Here is a 23,643-nt window from a genome sequence, read left to right on the forward strand (position 1 = left end):
TAGATACTTTTCATCAAGTACCAAACAGCACACATGAAAGAGTACTCATGGACAAGAGTTAAGATACTGTGTCATGCCTGCCATATGTGAATTGACTTGTCTGTGTTTCAGGTTCTTGTTCTGTGAATTAGGGACAAAAATATATGCTTAGTGTGATTGTTGTGGGCTAATATGTATAAATGGCCCGGCACTAAAGAACATTGAAAGATGACCCCCAAACAATGAAATAAGTAGATGAATTACCGTTTGGGGATTATGCTTGACAATATCATGTTTGTAATTTTAACTTACAAAGCTGTTAGTGTTGACTCTCTGAGGTGAGTAATATTGTATGTGTTTTCAGAGAAAAGGATGTTGCCCATCATAAAGAATTCATATGGGAATGTTCAAATGCTAAGTCTATATACTGAGAGTTCATTCCAAACTAACTAGCATCCGTGTTGAAGTTATTTCTGACCATGGCTTCATGATCCTTGCTACTTAAGGTGCAGTCTGGGGACCCACAGCGTTAGCATCGTCTGGGTGCTTACAAGAAACACAGAATTTTGGGTCCCAACTCAGACTTCCAGAATCAGAACCTGAATTTTAGCAAGATTACCAGGTGTTACCTATGTATGTTAGAATTTGAGACTATTGCTCTAGATCAGTGGTTCTCAACCTTCCTAATGCCATGACCCTTTAATACAGTTCCTCATGTTGTGGTGACCCCCGACCATAAAATTGTTTTCGTTGCTACTTCATAACTGTAATTTTGCTACTGTTATGAATCGTAATGTAAATATCTGATAGGCAGGATGTATTTCCATTGTTACCAATTGAACATAATTAAAGCATAGTGATTAATCACAAAAACAATATGTAATTATCTATGTGTTTTCCGATGCTCTTAGGTGAACCCTGTGAAAGGGTCGTTCGACCCCCAAAGGGGTCACGACCCACAGGTTGAGAACCGCTGCTCTAGATGTTAGCATAGGTTATTGAAAAGTTTGTATTGCTCCGAGTGTTTAAAGTAATGCTGTCTTTTAAATTTAGTTTCTGTCATTTCTTAAGGCTGGTATTACAGGGAGTAAGAAGTCCTCCAGGTCTTTAGAGTACTAAGTTGGAAATTGCCTTTTCTGCTTCATCTTCTGGGGTTCAAAGAACTGAAAATTGAGCTGTTTAACAGTTTACTGCTTAATTGTCAAGATTTACTCTCTTTTCATTAACAGTAGTCACACCCAGATTCTTAAGATTCTGAATAAGAAAGATTGTAAGGGCATTTCCTGCCTTTATTAAAGTCGCTGGACTTGGGGGACGTCTTATGAGTGTTTACTGAGTTGTTGGAACCATGATCCTTCTATTAAGGTTGATGCTGGTTCCTGCATTGGTGTCACCTGAGGAGCTTGTTAAAAGTTCAGATTCTCTGATTATGCCCAGGAGATTCTTATTCTGTACAGCAACAGAGGGGCCTTGGAATATGTATTACCAAGAAACTCCTTAAGTTGCAGCATTGCACATAGCCTGATTTGCAAATCGTTGCTGTAGTCGGTTTCTTTTTGTATTGGTTAGAAGACCTTTACCATCCCCTCATGTATTCACTTTTCATTCTTCATGTTGCATGTTTTGGTTTTCCATATTACCAATCATTTGATTTATTGTTGTATAAAGTTAAAAATGGAGGAAACAGAGGGTAGAAAAATAGAACATTGATCTGGGAGGTAGAAGCCCTATATTCTTGACTTGATGTAGGCTCAGTGGGTAAGTCACAGTTTCTCCATTTTACTGTCTGTGAAATGGGCTTTATACTTCAGTGGAATGTGAGTGCTTTGAACTCTTCAAAAGAAAAGGTGTGTGAGTTGAGCGTATTATTACCATCTTATTTTAATATCCTTCCTGTTAAAACCATGTTTTCCTTTGCAATGTAAAACCTGGTAATTACTGAATTGTTATCTCTGTAGTTGGTGTTCCTTTTGTGCTTTATACCCAACCCCCCACCGTTCTCTGCATGCGACAGTTCTCCGGCTTCTGTCTCATGGAAGGTTTTCCTGGGCCGTTTGGATCAAGAGCTCCTCTGTGGGGCTGATGAGAGCAGCTCTTGTTGAGACCTGTCAGGAGTCGGGGAGTTGTTCATTGGTACAGGAACTTGAAACTAGAAAACCTAGAAGGCCTAGACACCGTGTCTCAGTGTGATACCTTGAGCTGAATCCATTGTCTGGGCAGGGGCCCCGGGCCTAGCCTATTTAGGAGGAAGTACCAGTCGAATAATGGGTGAAGGGTTGGATGTGGTTATTTTTTATTATTTTGTAACGGGATGGGATGGCTCAGGATCTTTGAAGGCACATCATCCTGATTATTAGATATGTTACTAGATATAAGGGCTCTAAACCACCCTAATGAACACACTCAGAAGACAGACCGGCCTCCCCAGACTTTAATAAAACAGGTAATGCCCTTTCTATCTTCGTTAGTTAGAAACTAAGGATTCTTGGTGTGACTACTATTAATGGAAAGAGAGGAAAGCTTGACAATTAAGAAGTAAATTGCTAAACTGTTCAGACTTTCAGGCCAAGGACTATGCGTCTTTTATTCACCAATACATACCCAGTACCTGGCAAAGTAACACTGTGGTGATTAACTACAATTACATATATGAGTACATATTTTACAGTGGCTTTAAGTACTATTTTGTTACTTTAAGTTGGTAACTCCTAACCCATTATATCAGTGGAGTGGCAGGTGTTTCACATGTTTTTAGAGAGCCACACGAGGCTTCCAGTTAAATATGCCTAATTCCAAACCCTTGTGTACCTTTCTGGAATGCTTTTTAGAATGTTCTTTCTTGTTTATCAAACATTTGTCTTATTTTAACAGTTACTTTTTTTGTCTTTAACAGCAGGAGATGCTATAAAAGTTAACAAATAAGATCTTGTTCTAGGCCTTTTAAAAGAAGTCCCACACATAAATACAGATTCACACATACCCCGTTCATGAATTTCTATGTATCATGCTTCTTGACACCTTATAGACACCCAATTTGTTTAGAAAAATCTTGAGTTTCTAATACATCTTATTTACTAGATTATGTAGATCAGTCAACCATATTTCCTTGACTAAATCGGTTTGAATTTTATGATAGAAAAGAACATTATAGTTAGGTAGAATTTATTTCATATATAAAAGCTGTACAGAGCCCTTCAGCATCTGAAATGTGTGTATGTGTATAGTGAAAGAAAATCTCAACATAGTTTAAATAAACAAAGTGAAAAGACCATTGACTGAAACAGCTGTAAAAAATGTATGAATATCTGCTTAAATAATATAGAATCAATGGTCACTGAGCCACGGTGAAATGAACAGAGCAGGCCAATCAATAAGAAAGTAAGGCAACCAGCGTTACAGGTGAATTGACAGGAGTGTGTGTGTGTGCCCATAAATATGTGTGTCTACCTACTATTGCTAATATGCCAACAGGGAATGCCGCATTCTGTAGGTAGAACTGAAAATGCCAGTTCCTTACCTTCCAATTTCTGGATGTTGAGAAGATTGTGTCGTTTTCTACCTCTTGCGTCACCTGAGATAAGATTCAGGTGTGTAAAGAGCGTTCTTTTAAGAGGCCCTTGGCGTGCTCCATTTCCCATGCCTGTTTTCTCCTCCCCAGGAGAGCGCACAGCTGCTACAAATGCCGCCAGTGCAGCTTCACCGCGGCCGACACGCAGTCACTACTGGACCACTTCAACACTGTTCACTGCCAGGAGCAGGACAGCACTACAACCAACGGAGAGGACGACGGGCAGGCCGTCTCCACCATCAAGGAGGAGCCCAAGATTGACCTCAAGGTCTACAGTCTGCTCAGTCCAGACTCTAAGTTGGGAGAGCCCGTTCCCGAGAGTGTGGTGAAGAGGGAGAAGCTAGAAGACAAGGACGGGCTCAAAGAAAAAGTGTGGACCGAGAGCCCCAGCGATGACCTTCGCAGCATGGCTTGGAGAGGGGCAGACATCCTCCGGGGCAGCCCGTCCTTCACTCAGACAAGCCTGGGGCTCCTGACACCGGCGTCTGGCCCCCAAGAGCAGACCAAGACTCTCAGGGACAGCCCCAACGTGGAAGCTGCCCACCTGGCCCGCCCTATGTACGGCCTGGCTGTGGAGACCAAGGCGTTCCTGCAGGGGGTGCCGGCAGGCGGAGAGAAGTCCGGGGCCATCGCCCAGCAGTACCCTCCATCTGCAGAAAACAAGTCCAAGGATGAGTCCCAGTCCCTGTTACGGGTAGGAAGGTTTCATTTTTAAATAATTCCTATAGCTTGAAGGGAAAGGGGGGGCAGGGAGGGGGGGACACACATCTCCTCTAGATCAGCGGTTCTCCACCTTCCTAATGCCGCGACCCTTTCATACAGTTCCTCGTGTGGTGGTGACCCCCAACCATAAAATTATTTCCGTTGCTACTTCATAACTGTAATTTTGCTACTGTTATGAATCGTCATGTAAATATCTGATAGGCAGGATGTATTTTCATTGTCACAGGTTGAACATCATTAAAGCATAGTGATTCATCACAAAAACAATATGTAATTATCTATGTGTTTTCCGATGGTCTTAGGCGACCCCTATGAAAGGGTTGTTCGACCCCCAAAGGGGTCGCGACCCACAGGTTGAGAACCGCTGCTCTAGATTCTCAGGTCTCACCAAGGAAAGGCAGTGCTCTGTGTCAGTCGGGGGATTCATGCCTATCAGGACGGAGTGGCAGAAAGTAGCTCACCTGAGTGTGTGTCCTGTGCACAAACTTGGCACAGTGGTGGGCAGTCGCTTGTTGTCACTGCTCTGGGTCCAGAATGAATGTCGGTTCATCCTTCCTGGGGATTATGCGAAACAACGAGGTGGCATTCGGAGAAGGGCGGTTCACAATCCCAGAAGGATGCACACCTGTTACATTAAAATAGCGAAATGACTTTTAAGTTCTAAGGTGGTGTGACCGCATATGGTGAATAGAGAATGTAGCAGAGACTTAAATCACTGAGAATGCAATAGCCCTTGGTGAGACGTTAATACGGAAACGGGGTGTTTTTTAAAACTCACTGTGTAATTATGTACTAGTGACAATGCTCGTTGTTTAGTTGCCAAGAAGAGGGAAACGGCGGGATAGATCTAAGTGTGAATGGCGTGAAGCACATTCAAAGAAGAGAACCGAGAACCGTGCATTTTATATTATCGGGCTTTTTAAGGGAGAAAGACCTAGTCCCATGTGGAAAAGCAAAACAAAACCCCTGCATAGGATAAGATCCTTGATTGCCCTCTTCTAAAAGTACTTTAGATTTTGAAAATTCATGAGTTCCCAATAAGTGATGCTTGCCTTTTGCCTAAGGTATCACCGCTTAGTCATTTCACCCTGACTCTGAGACAATTTTGAGCTTCTGGATGATTTTGAAACTTGGTTCAGGTGCCTAAGGTAGGATCAGAAACCAGCTAACCATAATGAAAAAGCCAGTTAAGAAAAGGAGTTCAGCTGGCCCGGTAGACCTGCTAGTTAGAGACCACTGGTTCTCTCTCCATGTATTCTGGGGAGAAAAATTGCTCTTTCCAGTGTCTGCGTGGCTACGCTGCTCTCATTCCCTGCCCATTCTCCGAAGCCTACCTCTGCTTCTCGGGTGTTCTCGAGTGGAGTCCGGAAACACTCCTTCGAGGTGCACAGTTAATTATAAAAGCTGTTACTTTTCCTGTTTGCAGTCATGCCCTGGAGCTAAGCGAAGGGCTTGAATGCAGAAGGGGTGATGCCCCGTACACTGAGTAACAAAGAAACCTACAGGGGAAAAGCCAGTTTATTATAAGGAACTTTGAAAAGGAGGAAAATGGTTCCTATACCCATCTAGAGGGTGTGCAATCCAGGGGGCTTCTTTTAGATAAATATATAGGGAGCTGCATTTATATAAGTGTAAGTGCCGGTTACTCTCCAGCATGTCAGGACTTCTCTGGTCTCAAGTGCTCTTACAGTTTCTGGTTCTCGGGCAGGAACGATATGTCTGAGGTTTTTAAATGTCTACTGAACCTTGAGAGCAGGGTGTGAATGGGCCTCAGCTCTCTAGCACCAGCGCTCTCCTTCCTGGTTTCTTCCACTGAAAATTGTTTTCACCTGTGACAACTTCATTGCCTACCAAATTGTTTGACTCTTTTAGACTGTGTCTGGAATATTCTCTGTCCTGCCAACATTTGTATACATTAAGAATCTGTAATGAGGAGTAATTAATTAAGCAGTGAAGTCTAAAACCTGAGCCTGATAGTTACACACTTTTTTCAAAAATATATTTTTATTGGTTTCAGAAAGGAAAGAAGAGGGAGAGAAAGAGAGATAGAAACATTAATGAGCAACACCAGCCGGGCAAACCCAGTTTTCATGAAGTAATTCACAAGATAAAGCTTATGTTAAGGTGGAATAATCAACACAGGTCACATATGCAATTTAAAAATTTTTACTATTTACAAAGAAAAATTATAAAGACATTTCACTAACTAAAAATATACATACATATTGGACACAAAACTAAAACTAGAAGTAGAAAAAAGCAACAGAATATTTTGAAATTTTAATTCTCATCTGTGATTCTTATATTTCCTCCCTCACTTTGAGTAAAGCAAAATTTCATAACTAAAACCAATTAAAAACATGTATTAGAAAGACCAATATTCTAAAAACAACAAAATTATGTGCTTTATAGCATGACCCTAACTCCATTCAGCCTACCCTTTAAAAATGTTTCCAATATTTACCAGTGTTGAAATATTTTACATTAATATTTTCTGCTAGATAAATTTTCCATATTCAAGTTTTTACTTTTAGTATTAGAAACTGTATGTACAAATGCATTTACAAATATATTTGTTCTAATAATGCTATATTGTGTGCACTATTTAGATAGAAAATCACTTTTAAAACCTATTTTCCATTTCTTAAATTGCTTTCTAAATACCATGCCAATCAGTGAGATAATATCAAGTTAAATTCTACCTTTTAAACTCAAAGATGAATAATATATTCTCTCAGTCTATATTTACACAGACCGCTGTATTTTCATTCAAAATGTGCAGATTATTTTTGCATAGTTCAGTTGTGCATTTATAAATTTTTATAGGGTACTCTCACTACTCACTGGACTTCTACAATTACAAAATTGAAAGACATCGTTTTTACTTTTAGTAAATAGGATGGTGATATTCTGCTGGGTTTCCCCCCACTGATGGCAGAGGAATGAGCTGAGAAGTTTGTATTTGCTGTGATAACTTATCAATGCCAATTTCTACCACCAAGAGTAAAAATCTTGTCAAATTCACAGTCAGAGTGGGCGCTGCTTAAATTCTCTCTGGTGTCTTAAAGAGTTTATCAGTTAAGACATGTGTGCATAAAGTTGTTAATTTGGTTAATACAGTAAATATTTCACAATATGTTAAATTAGCTATGCTTCCTATTCCAAATATCCAATAAAACTGGTGCTTTCCAAAAGCACTATTCAAAGACAAATAAAATGAAAATTTTAAAAATTTAAATTTGATTGAAATCACAGAAAAGTGATCCAACACTGTTTAAAATATGTATTGATCATATGTGTATGTAATTGTCAGCAGTCAGAATTTAGTAGATGACAGCCTCTAAGGATCACACATCATATGATAAGGAATTTGGTCAATCACTGCAGAACATGGTTAAGTCTCTCGCTGAAGATTTGCTGCTCAGCAGCTAATGTGGAGGAACTGAAAAAAAAAAAGTTGAAATGATGCAACACTAACTTGAAGTCAGGGAATTAAGGAAGTGGAGAAATTGAGAAAAACAATTTTTAAAAAAAGTGTTATCATCCTCAGCTTGCTTAAAGAATGTAACTATCGCCCAGCCTGGTAGCTCAGTGGTTGAGTGTCAACCTATGAACCAGGAGGTCATGGTTCGATTCCTGGCCAGGGCATATGCCTGGGTTGCATACTCAATCCCTAGTAGGCGGTGTGCAGGAGGCAGCTGATCGGTGATGTTCCTCTCTCATCCATGTTCCTATTTCTCTATCCTTCTCCCTTCCTCTCTCTCTAAAATCAATAAAAACATATTACTAAAAAAAAAAAAAAAAGAAATTAGGTGTTTGTTGTGTATTAATCAGACAATATCTCTACAAAATCATGTGATATTTTTTGTGAGTAGGAAAAAGTATTAAAGCCTTTAGATTTTTACTAGAAATAGTCCATGTTTCAATGAAAACTTTAATTGGTACTCTTAAAACTTCTAGAAAATATCTTATAAAACATGAAAGCTCCTAGAAATGTTTTAAAAGTGCAGTATTTTCATTTAACTTATAATTTGTTTCTGTGAAGAAGTTAACATATTTAATATTGCCTGTGCTAAAAGCAAAAGTTAATTGGTTTTATATATTCAAATAGATGTTTCTTTCTCATTTTAAGCTAAACAGTGTAGTGTACTCAGAATTCAATATGGTGATGTGCCCTTTACTGACCAGTTTCTTCTATTTTGTGTATTTACACAAAGGTATTTATTTATTTAATTTATTTATGTATTTATTTTGTTTAGTGGATCGACTCTTATTCACATACAACTGTATTCATTTTATGATTTCCTGCATAAGAAATGCTAGGCTTTATTCTTGTAATTGTCATTTTAGATTGAATTTTATAAGATGGATAACTTTATCTTTTAACTGATAACCACACTAATAGGAACAAAACCTTGTGTTAAACAAAGATCCTATTAGTATCAAATGCATTTTTTGTTTGTTAGTGAAACAAAAAGGTACTATTAAGATTAGTTGGTAAATATGTTGTTTCTGTGGTTCATGGCTAATCAACATTCAGCTAAACTTCTGCATGTCGTTTGTCAGACAGAATGTCCGAGATAATTCATAGACTCTGATTCTGCCAGACACCACAGTTATCGGCCCGCGTTCTTCATGTATGTAGGGGGAAATAAGTCTCCGAACTGATTTCAGTTTCCCATGTGAATTTATTTAGGAAGGTTTGTCCGTTTTAAGATGCACGTTTTTCGCTGCTGGGTTCTGGCAGAGATGTTCAGCCAGCGGCTGTGGGCATTGAGTTCCAAGTTGAGTCTCTGACTGTAAAGGAAGGGCCTCTGAGAATCCCCGTGCATCTCTCTGGGAGAGGATCGGGTGCTCGCAGGAGGGCTGTGCCGCTTCGTTAATTAACGTTTGTCAGGCCATTTGAGATCGGCAGATGCAGGGTTCTAGATAAGTGCAAAGTAGTCTGATTATTTGTTCATTTGGTAAATGCGATATCAACACGGGACAAAGCAGATGTTATTTCCCCTGTTCTTCGCAGTGTTAAATTTATAGTTTAAAGATCGTTGATACCGGACAGTCTATTGAGATGCAAAAATGTTCTTTTGGGGACAGACCATTGGCAGCCAAACAGACATTCAAACAAGCGGCAGTGTTGAATGCCTTTACAACCACTGACAGGAGATCGCAGGAACTTTTTTTAACCAAAGATGGTCTCAAGTGAAAAGTCTGATATTTTTTGTTTTGCTTCATGTTTAGTGAAAATGAAAACAAGTCCTTCAGTTGTCATATAGGTATTATTGACTTATTATCTTCTTTATGCACATAACCATTTTCCCGACCGTATTTGAATGTTTTACATAGGTATACCAAAGAGAACAGCCTATACCAGGAAAAAGGAAATATACATTTCCCTATTCATTGCTTCTGAAACAGTAGTATTTAGGCCATGTTGATAAAGTTTCTCTTTAGATAGCCATTGGCATTGAAATTGCCCAAGCATAAAGTGTTAAAATCAAAATCGGAGCTTAATAATCTTTGTAGATCTCTGTGCTTCTGTCCTCTATGAATGTATTTCTGTTGTCATGTTAGGAAAGGGTACAATTGAATTTCAAATATATTACTGACTTACTTTAAAAATACAGTCCAGTCATTGAATGAGTTAGGTGTAATAATGAAGGTGATCATTTTAATTGATTTCACTGAATAAAATCTAGGTAGCTTGTTTTCTTTTTCTTTATTAGTTATTCATTTTTTATATTGGCAGGTCACTTTTGATAGTAGATCTGTCCAAACCAATTTGACACATACATGTTTGGTTTTATTGATTTGGCCAATAGGATTTCCCATTATTCTAATTTCTTTTTCGTAAGTCAGCTCCAGTGGCCCAAGTATTTTTTTAAAGCACTTTTTCTTTTTTGTAACCAGGCTTTTTGTGAAGTCTGGCACGGTTCTGCTGGCCCAGGTTTCTAAGGCAGGGGAAACAGATGTATCTTGCAGTGAACTGGACTGTAAGTGTGTAGTCACTGTGAAATGGTATCCTTCAGCACAGTATCTGTTAATTATTTCCTGTATAACTATCTTTTGCTTGACTTCCTTTTTTCACAGACTGCATGAGTCAGGAGATAACAGGGCACCAAAAGGAACCTATTGTTGAGTGTTTTTAGATGTTGGAAGTAAAGAGTTACATAGAAGGTGGTCCAAGTTTCAGAAGCATAGATACAGATTAATTCAAAAGTGTGGCAGCCATGAGCTCCACAGCCTTGAGGTAAACAGTATTTTCTGGCTAAGTCCAGTCTGATGGACGGATTTCATAGAACTGTTGATCACCTAAAGTACCAGGAAATTTTTTTGTCTTGGATTTGTGTGTGTGTGTGTGTGTGTGTGTATTTTGTTATTTGCTGCCACCAAAAAAGTAAATACTGTTTCCATTGTCAGATTCTTTTATTCTCCCTTCCCTTTGACTCTGTTGGAGAACTTTCATTAAGTATTTACAGAAAAGGACATTGATGACTAGAATGGTCTGCTTTTTTAACTCAAGGAAGCTTGGAAAACAGGGTACTGCTATATCCAGTTGGGTTGTTAGTTCAGGGAGATGGGAAGAGTTTCAGTGAAGTTTCAAGAACTTGCTTCATTTCAACAAAGCAACATTCTCATTTTATGTGTCTACAGTTAGCTCTAATTTACAAATTAGAACCTGGAATAGGACTTTATTTTGGAAAAAAAATCCACAATACTTTATCTTCTGGCATACTTCTTTTGTTATCATTATCAGTGATTAAGAGTAAGACAAAGGAATATTTTTTTTTGTAAGTACAGGACATTTGTGATGTGATAAATTGAGTATTTGGTATCATTGCTCAAGTCAGATTGATCAAATAGCTCTCACACATAATTTTACATGTTAACTTACCTCTTATACAAGATGGTGTCTCAATTTAGGAGATTTAATTTGGGCATATTAATTATGAAAGGGATGAGACATTTCATGCCTTGGAAATTTGCCTATCTGTAACATCATTATTAACCAGGAAAAGCTAACAATATATAGATATATTTGTAAAAGCAAAATACAATTACAATTTTATTAATTTTTTAAAAGGTAAGTAGTGATTATCAGTCAAACTTTTATGAGAATTTGGATGCAAATACAAATATTTTTTAATATATTTTTGGTAATAATAGTTTGAAGAAAGTGATGAGATCCATGACAGTGTGATTTATTGAATTGCATTTGCCTGTAGTGTCACATTTTGTTTACAGTTTGGTATTAAAGACATACTAAATAACGAAAAAACGTCTTGGTAGACTCATGTCCCATAAAGTAATCTGTTCTCAGGAAATTAACTTTCTGAGTTTACCTGGTAATGTACTGAACAGCACAATAATTCCTTGTAGCTGTCCAATTTAATTCTCAATTAAACTACTTTTGAAAGCATTCAAAAATAAAGTAATGGTTAAAATAGATGGATGTTTATTTATAATTCGTTGCTAAGTAACATAGCATTTCAGTTTCTAGGATTAAAAGTTTACTGCCTTTTCATTAACTTATTATTGGCTTAACTCCTTTCATCCTCACCAAAGCCCTTTGAGGTTGAAGCTATTATTATCTCTTTTATTTTGATGAGGAAACTGAGGCAGAGAGATGAGTTAATTTACCCAAGGTCACGGTGCTTATGATGGCAACGATGCACTTCTGACACCGGCGATTTGGCTCTGGAGTTAATGCTCTTAACCATTAACATTGCATGGCCTCCTATGACTCTCTGATTTGTTGAAATTTGGACAGCTTTCTGCAACTTCAGAATAATTTATTGTATCTAAACATATACTTTTTTGTGTTTTATATACAAAACAGAAAAATAGCTTCTTGAAAATTATGAAAGTGGCTCATACTTATTGAAAAAGAGATAGATGATACGGAACACTCAGAAGAAAATGAAGACCACTCATGAATTCTAACTCACAAATACTTTCCTATTCATGTTTTCGTGTATAATTTATTCTATATATGTATGCAAATATATATTTTATCTAAGTATAGCATCATGTGCCTCACTCTTTTATAATCTTTTTTTTTATTTACAATATATTGTGGATGTATTTTCCCATCAGCCAGTATAACCCACAGTATTTGTTTTAGTGCCTGCACATTATATCATGAAATAGCTATATCATGATATGGTCAATGAATGCACTATTGGTGAACACTTAGGCAACTTGTAGTTTCTAGTTATAAAGAAAACTTGGATGGATCTCATTTATTATTTTAATTTTCATCATTTCCTTAGGATAATTTCTTCTCATTTCAGTTATTTAAATGAGAATATTCATCACTGATACAACAAATGGTGTTCCGTGTCCAAGTCACTGTCATGTAAAAGGGTCGTTTTAAGACATAAATGAATTAGCTTTTAAAAATGCTGAAAGAACAAAATCTTAGAATATTCAATTAAGGATTAATTGGTGAACTATAAATTGACTTAAGGATGAATGCAGGTAGTGAAAGAAAAAGCAAATGGTAATTATTAAGAGCTATTTTTCTTATCATGTATATGGAATGTAACAAATGCCCTATAGCCAGGCATATGGTGGTGCTTACCTTGTATGCGTAGCATAGTTTATTTTGTAGAGAAGTTTATGTTCAGGCAGGACCCATTTTCCTAAGCAGAGTTGAGTCATATGTCTTATGTGAAAGCAATCAGCTCAGCTATTCTTGCCTTTTTTAGGGGAGAAATTTCTCCTTTTGCTTGTTTTTATTTTGCCTCCATGGGCGATGTTCTTGCTAACCTTCACAAATTCTCAAACCTTTTTTAAAGTTTTTAACTTCCTTGGATGTGTGTTGGGTCTGGTGGGTAATGGTGTGGGCTTTGTGGAAGTATAAGAGAAAATAACTTTTTTAAAAAAATATATGAAATTTTAAGGATCTTTACTTTTATTTGTTGCTGAGATATTTATATTGATTCCATTAAAGAGTATTTTTCTTTGAAAGGATTTTCAGAATTCAGAATATTCCTTATTCTTAGTAGGTCTGGAAGAGATATAGTCTCAATTTACATGGAATTCGTGCTTGTTATTAACTAGAAGTACAGTCTCAGGCCATTCTTAACCAATTGATAACATTTAGGAAAACTTTTTATGATGCCATTTTAAATGCAAATTTTAAGTCAGCCATTTTTAGGTGGGAATCTAGAAATTTCCAAATATTACATTTGAGAGAGCTATTCATTTTATTTAAAAATAATTTTTTCTTTAAAAGAAAAAAAGTCAGTATGGAACTTTTAAAATTTCTTTTCAAGTTTGTACATTGAAAATTAAAAATGCTTTTATTTACTTATAACTTTTTAGAAGCATACGTGTTTTGCAAAGCCTGGTACAAATGAAGCAATGCCAGCCATATTTTAGAAGATACACATGTTTGGCTTATTTAATTATTAATTATTCTTACTGTCAGGAATATACAACCTAAAATTTTCTTGATAATTCAGGAAAACCCACCTACGTTGCCTGAATTGGATAAACTACTTCAGAGAAAGTTGGAAGTTTTTAAAATGTGGATTGTTTGGATGAGCAGTTTATAGTCTACAAATTATCCAGTCAAAATGCCTCTCAAAACTTTATGCTGTTTTTACATATAAGAATGTAAATATAGGATGACTTTTAAAATAACAATTCAGAGCTTGCCTCAAATTCACATATTATTTAAAAATTTCTGAAGACTCAAAAATATATCCTAATTATTCTTGAGTAGTATGCTCAGCCCTTTGAGGTTATTTACTGTTGGGTTGGAGGTGGGTGTGTTCCACCTTTATTTAGTATGCTCTCCCGATTCAGGCTTGACTGGATTTTATTTTCCAGTAAAAATATATTTCATGTTTTCTTCTACTCTTCCCTTGTGAAGTAGTGGAAAGAGGTATTGGATTGGAGGAAAGGAGTCTTTGTGTTCTAGACTGAATTTTGTGACTAACTAGCCTTGTGATGCTGGGTGAGTCACTCAATCCTTATACACTATTTCCTTCTTTGGAAAATTATAGAGAGAGAAGTATACAACTGCTCACATCTCTTTAAAATTGCAAATCCTAGGACCAAGTAAATTTTCTATAACACCTTAAACATTTAGATCTGTAAATTGATACATGAGGCAAGTTGAAAACAAAAATCTTACATTCTAGACTCAGTGTCGAAAGAGATATCACATACTTGGTACACAAGTTCTTAAATCAGATTTCACTCCCCTGGCTTAGAATCCAGTAATTATAAACAACCGTCACAATGCAGTCTGAAATCTTGAAATCTCAAATAATTATGTCCTTTGAGATTATCTTATATAAGAAAGTTTATTCTTTGAAAATAACTTTGTTTCAAAGAATCATGCTGTGAATAACAATAAAGGGAAGTATACACAATAAGAAATAAAATAATGCTGGTGAGAATATGACATGCTTAAAGCCTATTTCCTCCATTTCTTGGCATTGAGCGATGATGCCTGTTTTGTTCACAGTCAGATGTTCAAATCAGAATTTTGGATGCAGAAACTAATTTTAGTAGGTGGGGTGCAAATTTCTTATGAGTCCATGAATAGACTCTAATCCCAGCTGTTTCATTACAATTATAAAAATAAAATTGGCTGTGAATCATTCCAACTCTATTTAATGGATGTGAATAATTCACTTACATCCCACTGCATCTTAAAACTATAAACATATCTTAGATTCTTCATGTTCTTTCAGCGTTCATATATCATTATTCACATATGAATTATTTGAAGTGTGATTGTTCATGATAAAAATGATCATGTTTCCACCCAATTCCTGTGGTTCTCAACCTTCTGGCCCTTTAAATACAGTTCCTCATGTTGTGACCCAACCATAAAATTATTTTTGTTGCTACTTCATAACTGTAATGTTGCTACTGTTATGAATCGTAATGTAAATATCTCATATGCGGGATGGTTTTAGGCGACCCCTGTGAAAGGGTCTTTCGACCGCCAAAGGGGTCGCAACCCACAGGCTGAGAACCGCTGCTATAAAGGGTATGGATACGAGTAAATCAGGGTTCTTATTCTCAAGTAATATACAGTCACGTGTAAGCGATAAGCCAGATATACAGGCAGCTGTAATACAAAAAAGACTTATATAATAGGGACAAGAAGAAAGGAGAGCAGAGGTCTTTGGGTGTTTAAAGAGGAACAGATAACATTCAGTTGAATAATTAAAGATAGTTGTCATAAAGGGTTTTGTGGGTTGGTTTTTTAAAAGAGCCTGGGCTTTCAGCAGGTGAATAAGCTATGTAGAGAGAACAATGTGAAGTTAACTTCTGGCATTAGATCATAGAAAGGCTTGATTGAAAGGTATGTGCAGTGTAGTTAGTAAGCTAAGATTTGACATAAAGGTTGAGAATTTCCTTCAGTGCATATGTGAACATTTATGTTTCAAAAGGATAGAGAGAACCATCACAGGCTTTATAGCCAACAATAAGTTGATCAAACCTTTTATAAGGTTAATGTAGCATTTTTATATAGGATGGTTTGGAAGCGGGTGGGTAGGTGGACAAAGTGGGGATGACAGGGGGTTAATTAATAGGTTAATCCCTTACCCTGTGAGTGGTAAAGTCTGTACCAGGATAGTAAAAATGAGGAATGATTTCTGTAGATAAGCTAGATGTAGAATCTTCAAGAGTTAGCAAAGTTTCCGATTATGGGTGACCACAAGGAGGCAGGTTCTGATGAATGAGGCTTTGAGTTTGGATGACTGGAAGAGAAGACTAATAACAGCTAACATTTGATAATCACTAACTGTGGGCCAGGCTCTGCCCTTTATTTGTGGTAACTCATTCAATCTTTGCAATAACCTCATGACATAGATGCTATCTTTTTAAAATATATTTTATTGATGTTTTACAGGGAGGAAGAGAGAGGGATAGAGTTAGAAACATCAGATGAGAGAGAAGCATTGACCAGCTGCCTCCTGCACACCCCCTACTGGGGATGTGCCCGTAACCAATGTACATGCCCTTGACCGGAATCGAACCTGGGACCCTTCAGTCCCTAGGCCTATGCTCTATCCAGTGAGCAAACTGGTTAGGGCATAGATGCTATCTTTAACCCGATTTTACAGAGGAAGTAGAACCTCAGAGATAAGTCACTTGTCCAAAGTCTCCTAGCTAGCAAGTGACTAGGTCAAGATAGGTCCATATAATTTTGCTTCACAGTCCACATTCTTTACTACTTTTTGATAAATGGTAGGGCCACTAGCACAACTACAGTGAACTATTTTGTGAGTATAAAATAATGAAGTTAGTCTTATACTTACAAAATTTACAGGACATGCATATGAAAATGTCTCACTGATAGTGGCAAATGGCATCTCTCATGGGGAAGAGAGGCATTGGAATGACTTCTAAATTAATTGACATTTATTTAATAATTGACTTATATTTGAAAGTCTAGTTTGCATGACATATTCTAGGAGCAATATCAACATGGACAAGCTATAGACTCTGATTCTTTAAGTCATTTGCGAACCAGTAGGGAGGATATTGTTAAGAAAAATGACTGTGGTATGAGAAAAGGAATGCCAAGTGCCATGGAGTGAAATAAACAAAAGGTAGTATTTTATTTATTCAATTATTTTTGGAGGAGGAAATGACCTCTTTTTAATTTAGCCACCAAGGAAGACTTGTTGAAAGAAATTACTTATCAGCTGGCTCTTGAAAATGAGCAATTGTGGTTTGATAAATGAAGATGGATCGGGCAAGGGATTACTAAGGTTTGAGAACAAACAAAAAAGAACTTTGGTGTTTGGAAAGCAGAAGGAACAATCAAAGTACACAAGTCTAAAGAGATTCCAAGTAGAAGGTGAACTTTATTACTCCAGCCTTAAAAAAAAATAGTATAGTGGGTGAGCTCCCCGCTAGAGTGAAACTTGCTATTTAGACATTCATGAGATCAAATTTTAAGATCCTCTCTACATGGTAAAATCTTTTCATTGATAGGATTCAGAAATTCACAGAAATATGCCTACCTGAAGGGTGATCTTATTATTTACATGCTGAACCCAAAGGAAAGAATAGGTTTTGGAGCAGAATTGGTTATTTAAGTCAAAGTCTGAAGTAAGAATTTAATAATTTCTTTAATTGTTAAATAAGCACTGGAAAGTTGTTTTTAGCATATATATATATACTTTATATAGATATATGTAGTATATATGTAAATTACTCTTTTATTCAAATATAACTTACACATAATTCTATCTAGGACCATTGCATAATATGGTCAAATGAAATATAAATAAAAAATGTTCTTGAATATCCATTTAAAAATGTATGCCATATGTACTATACTGATTTGATTGATTCATTATAGGTAAGAACTATTGTATTTTAGTTTTATGTATCAGTGTTGTGATTTATTAACTAGTGTCTCTTAGGTTTAATCTGTTGGCTCATTTTCATGCCCAATTTAATGTTCTATTTTGCCATGGAGGAGAAATAGACATCCTTGCCTGTGATATGTCACCTGTTGTTTAATAGATAAAACTGTTACATATCCTAATACTATATTATACTAAGTCATTTAAAAAGCATGCTTTCCCTTTTGTTTAGAATTCCTAGAGTCCCTGGGATATTGGTAGGGGGTTAATGGAAGTCTTGATTAAAATCTTCCAAGCTTCAAGGTTTTCAGTTCTTGTAAACAATTTGGATCTGAGAGATCGGCTTATATCTTTTTACTAGTCTATTTACTGATACAATGTTAAAAAAAGAATAAGTTTCTTCTTCTTTTTTATCCTAATAAGTACAAATTAAAATGCTTTTTAAAAAAATCAACCTAGAGCATTGTGTCATGATCACAGAATTTATGGCAATTCTTTCAAAAGTCTGTGTAAACACAGCATAATCATTTAAAAGTAGTGGAGCTGTTTTCCATTACTTGAAATAAGTTTTTTAAGCTTTAGCTCTAGACTGCTTTTAAGTGGTTCTTTCCAAACTTGCAAGACCTTTAACTTTAATCATGATGTAATCAATATCACTTGATTTCATAATAGCTAGCCAAGCCATAGGTGGATAAAAGCTCTGAAATAGGTAAAAGTCATGATACAGTTGGGATTTACATGTTGACTGACAAGTGTAAATTCATTAATCTTTGTGACCAACCCAAACTAGCCTTACCTTTCTAAGACTAGACACTATGACTGTATTCAGGTTCAGTCAAAAGTCTTAGTTCTGTTTTTAACTAACCAGATAAGTTTCAAACATGGTGGTTTAGGTTTGCATGGGATTGGGTTGGCACCCCTGTCGTTTTCAGTCCTTATGATTGTAATATATGAATTCTACTGCAAAGTTGAAATATTTGTGATTTTTATGACTGGGCCTGAATTTGAGATTCATTGTAGTATCTGTGTGTGTGTGTGTGTGTGTGTGTGTGTGTGTGTGTGTGTGTGTGTGTGAGAGAGAGAGAGAGAGAGAGAGAGAGAGAGAGAGAGAGAGAGAGAAAGAAAGAGAAAGAGAAATGTGTTTTTCTCTCTGAAAGCAAGGAGTGCTTGTACAAGTTTTGAACACAATAGAGCAAAGAAATAAGAGAAACAGCAACTACCAGGTCTTATAATTTATCCATTTGTGCATTTGTCTCTCTTAGTAGATTGTGAGTTCCTGAGAGAGAAGAACTGTGCCATGTTTATATTTCTAATTTTCATCAGTCCTGCCATGTGTTATCTCTTAGGATATCTAGAATTAATATATGTTTCATTGAATTTAAGGTATATGCCCTTTTTGAAAAACTCAAAAATTACATTTTAGTTTCCACGTGAGGGTAAAATACTGCCTGTTTAATTTTTCTACTGTTAATTAACTTTATAATTATGAATGGATTAATATTTGAACACTCTTTTTGAGGACTGAAAGATTAGGTAAGTTATCCTTACCTGCAATTTTTTCAATGACTATTAGAGTATGATATTATTTGCTGAGTTCCTTACTCTGGAAAAAAAATCAATTATTCCAATTTAAAGTTCACATTTAAAAAAAAACATATTTGAGGTTTAATGGATCATTTTTAAATATGAACTTTTTTCTTAGTTCTCTGGTTGACAACATTTTTGACGCAGGTATCTAGAGAAGCGGCCTGCCATTGTGTGTTTCTGGGCTTGAAAGGGGTCTGGTAAAACCTAAAAGGTTTACCTTATTTTTAAAAATCATGAATCCTAAATTCATTTTCTTGATGTAAATTCTTTTATAAAAATATTGAACTCTAGATTTTATTTCGGTTCAAATAATCAGTCCTCTGCACAGATAAGTTCATAGTTTATAGAGCCTGATGCTGAACAATGCCAAATCTAAACTATGGGAGGAATGTTTCATTATACTTCTGTACTGCTCCCTTGTAAAGGGAAACCTTGTAGAATATTGGATCCTGGGCTCAAGATAAGATAAGAGGAAATGGGCAATGGAACTGTTTACTCTAATAACTTTATGACCAAGTCAGAAAATTCAAGGCTTATAACCTAGAAAGTATGATATGAAGAACAGAAAGATATTCGTAGATATTATTCCTTGAGCTTCAGCATCTGACTTACTAAAGACAAACCCGAGAGTTTGAAAAGGTTTTATGAACTCAGGAATGTACACAATGTTTGTTCTGTAAACCCAACCTCCTCATCTTAATCTCCTTGCCTGGAAGAGATGAGTAAAAGTAAGGGTTGTGTCTGTGGAATTGAAATCTATAAAGGCAGGGAGCTTTGTTCTTCAAATGGAGTTCTTGTTTGTTTTCTTGACCCTTTAGGGAATAGTGGAGGGGGAGGAGAGAGAAAGGGTGTAGGCATATGCAAAAGGAAGCTGGTGAATTAGTTCTCTCCTTCTTAGTCTTGATTTTGAATTGTGCCTATGCTCTACGGTGTCCCTCTGGTACCAGATTCATTGCCTTTCAAGATTGGAATCTATGCAGAGAGCAGGGATTCGTGAAGCAATATTCAAAGCCGAGAAAGTCTTGCTGTAGTCTTGTTTTATACAGTCAGTTATTTTTGTCTAGGTGGTTTACAAAAACCTAAGTCCTTCAATCATCTAAACATGATGTACTGAAATAATTTTCAGGAAGTGAAACTTCACTCTGTTACTTTTTTTTCATTTAAAGGCTAATCTGATTAGTTCTAAAATATGTGTTCATCTTCTTATCCAGTAATTGAACTATGCCTATGGAAGTCATATGGATTTAAATAGTTACTTGGCTTACCATCTGCAGATAAGGGAAAGTGAGATTCTAAATCAGAGTGGCAGGAAAGTCTATTTCAGTAGAAGCTATTTCGATCTGAAATAGTGTAGGCAATCTTACAGACTATTTTTAATTTGGTTTATATTGATATGTGTTAGTAAAAAGTGTATTTGTTGGTATAGTTCAAATTACATATTCATTAAATTTATATGTCGGTTTAGAGATGTGGGTTGAGGATATGTGAAATTTTGATTCCATTAATTATAGACCTCCCCCTCCCCCACAATAGTCATTTGTGGTAAAACCTGTCTGATACATTTTTTAGAGCAATGGTAGATTTTATGTTTCATATCAGAAATCAGAATATAAAGCGTTAATTTCTCAGGTGAATAAACTAGAAATTAAAAGACAATTTATTTTTTGCCCTGGCTGGGTGGCTCAGTTGGTTGGAATGTCGTTCTGTAAGCCAGAAGGGTTGTAGGTTCGGTTCCTGGTCAGGGTGCATACCTATGTGGCAGGTTGTTTGTGGTCGGGTGCCTAGAGAAGTAATTGATTGATGTTTCTCTCACATCGATATTTCATGGGTGTTTTTTTCTCCCTTCCTCTCTCGAAAATCAATGAACATATCTTTGGGTAAAGATGTAAATGAACATATCTTTGGGTAATTAATGTTTACACCAGGTTTATTTTGTTTTTTCAAATTAATGCTCACTCTTTCATAAAACATGTGTCTGGCATATTGCTTTTGGTTGGGGTAATGATACAAGTGTCAGTGACATATGATTTCTGCCTCCTGGGAAGAAGTTACTGAAGGGTATGTGTAGGTGTCCAGAATTACACCAAGTACCTTCACAAGCATCATCTCAGTCAATCTTCTGAGCAACACTATGATGCTGATCATCTGTAACTCCATTTCAGGGAAGGCACCAAGGTATAGAGAAGTTGAATAATTTGCCCCCAAATAACATAAAAGTGTAATTAAGGTGAAAGATTACATAGCAAGTGCCCATTGCGCAGTGGACTCTGTGCTGAGCACTAAGCAGTACAGGGTGAATATGACAAAGTCCTTGCCCTTGAACAAGTCTGTGAGGTGACAGAAACCTAACGGGATGATTTTTAATGCAAAGCAGACAGTGCAGCAGCAGAGAAGTGGTGCTGAGTGCAGGCAGCTCTCTTGGCCTGGGAGGTCCGCAGAGACTTCCTGGAGATGATGCCTGTGATGTGCTGTGGTTTGATGAATAAAGATGGAGTGGTAGGTCCAGGCCAATAAGTCACACACATGAGCAAAATATTGGGGTGCTCCCCCAGTGTCCAAGCAGTGCATCAAGAGCGGTTCTGTGCAACCAGAAGTAACTAGCCACCTGTGGTTATTGGACACTTGAAATGCTGGCAGTCTGAGTTGAAATGTGCTGTAGGTATAAGGTACACACTTGGGTTTCCTACTCGGTAGAAAAAAGTAATGTTAAACGATCAACTTAACATGTTTGATTATTATATTTTGAAATCCCAGTATTTTCTATATATTGAGGTACATCAACTATACCTAACAATTTTACGTAGATTCAGTGAATTTAACTCACCTATTTAACAAGTAAGAGATGGTTTGGTGTTTTGGAAACTTTAGGATTTCCGCATATATTGTATATGTTCATATGGTTTTGTTGGCTCATTAGAGTTATTGGAATGACAGATTTTTTTGGTGCATTAGTCTTATTAAAGAACTAGCTGGGCACTTCATCCGTTTATTTCCATGGGAAAATGTGAGCGAGGCCTTGAAATCATATACACAGTCCACAGACCTAGTTTTTTTTCTTCTTTAATTTGGAAATTTTGCATTCAATTTCTTTCAGGTAGGTTTACAATTTTTAAAATATTTAAGACTACCCTTTTCCTAGTCTAAAGTATTGCTTGTTTTGAACTTAGATGTTTTCCAAATCATTTTTTTTGTACATGTGTGATATTTCAAGATGTGGAACCTTAAAATTTTGTGACAGTGCTTACAATACTTTTTATGGCATCCCAACCCCCCCCCCATCATTATTGAAATGCACTATTGTCAGTTTTCTTTACTAAGGAGCTCCTGAGGATCTCATTGAGAAATCTAGCACAATCTGTAACCCCAGGATCCTACATTGTGTTGGCAAAACACAGGTCAGCACTTCAGATCCTGCTGAGGGGCTGGCCTTGTCTTAGATCAGATGATGCAACTTGGGGCTGAATGAACGCCATTCAGCTGACTTGCTGGGTTCTACAACCAGGACTGTGCCTCAGACACAGAAAGTTTTTCTCAAAAGCAGGTATTACATTTATTTTTGTAACGTTCACGCTTAGAAAGACCACAGTTAGATATAGATATAGCAGCACACTACTGTCTTTCATATATTACAAACCACCCCGGAATGACCGATGAGTTAGGCATGTCCTTTTAGTATATCAGAGACAGCACTTTTCTGCCTCCTTAAGTGAGAAAAAGCCAGGTTGCTGTGAATATTTTTATGTTGGTGATGGCACATGGCACAATATCAGTAAATGCCTTCTCTATTCTTCCCTCTTTCTTTCCCATTCCCATTCTTCCTTTTACTCCCTTTAACTTTCACTGTTACATTGAGTGATTCTGTAACTATCCCTACCCAGAAGCTCCCTTTGCAAAGGGAATGATTGGAAACCCTGCATATGAGCCCTAACAGGGTTTGGCTCAGTGGATAGAGCATCGGCCTGCGGACTGAAGGGTCCCAGGTTCGATTCCAGTCAAGGGCATGTACCTTAGTTGCAGGCACATCCCCAGTAGGGGGTGTGCAGGAGGCAGCTGACCGATGTTTCTCTCTCATCTGACATTTCTAACTCTCTATCCCTCTCCCTTCCTCTCTGTAAAAAATCAATAAAATATATTTTTAAAAAAACCCTGCATATGAGAAGGGAGTAAATCATAGTCTCATAGAACTAGAAGTTCTTGGTACCCAACTTTTTAATCCTTAATACATCATGAATGATGAAAAGAGTGGTTCGACTCTTCTCCACAGCCTATCTGAAGGAGCGGCAGGAAGTACAGGGCATGATACAGTGAGGACAGAGGCAAACCACAGGTCCATGAGAAGTCCACATTGGTAGTAAGCGATGCCTGGCATGGACTCTCCTCTTCTGCCTGGGACGTGCAGGTGTGCCCTGGTGGGTGGCACCTTTCCCTGAGAGGCTA

At 36.9% G+C, this 23,643-nt stretch overlaps 1 protein-coding gene across 16 annotated transcripts in view; it reads left to right on the top strand.

Annotated features, from left to right (window-relative positions):
• Window positions 1-23,643, top strand: part of TRPS1 (transcriptional repressor GATA binding 1) — a 231,321-nt gene that overhangs the window by 67,081 nt on the left and 140,597 nt on the right. For all 16 annotated transcript variants that reach the window (XM_059671876.1, XM_059671884.1, XM_059671871.1 and 13 more), the window contains one exon: window positions 3,638-4,241. In XM_059671876.1, the coding sequence (XP_059527859.1) occupies window positions 3,638-4,241 (604 nt within the window). The remainder of the gene's footprint in view (window positions 1-3,637; window positions 4,242-23,643) is intronic.

Source organism: Myotis daubentonii, chromosome 17 (assembly GCF_963259705.1).
Source record: "Myotis daubentonii chromosome 17, mMyoDau2.1, whole genome shotgun sequence".
Taxonomy (NCBI): domain Eukaryota; kingdom Metazoa; phylum Chordata; class Mammalia; order Chiroptera; family Vespertilionidae; genus Myotis; species Myotis daubentonii.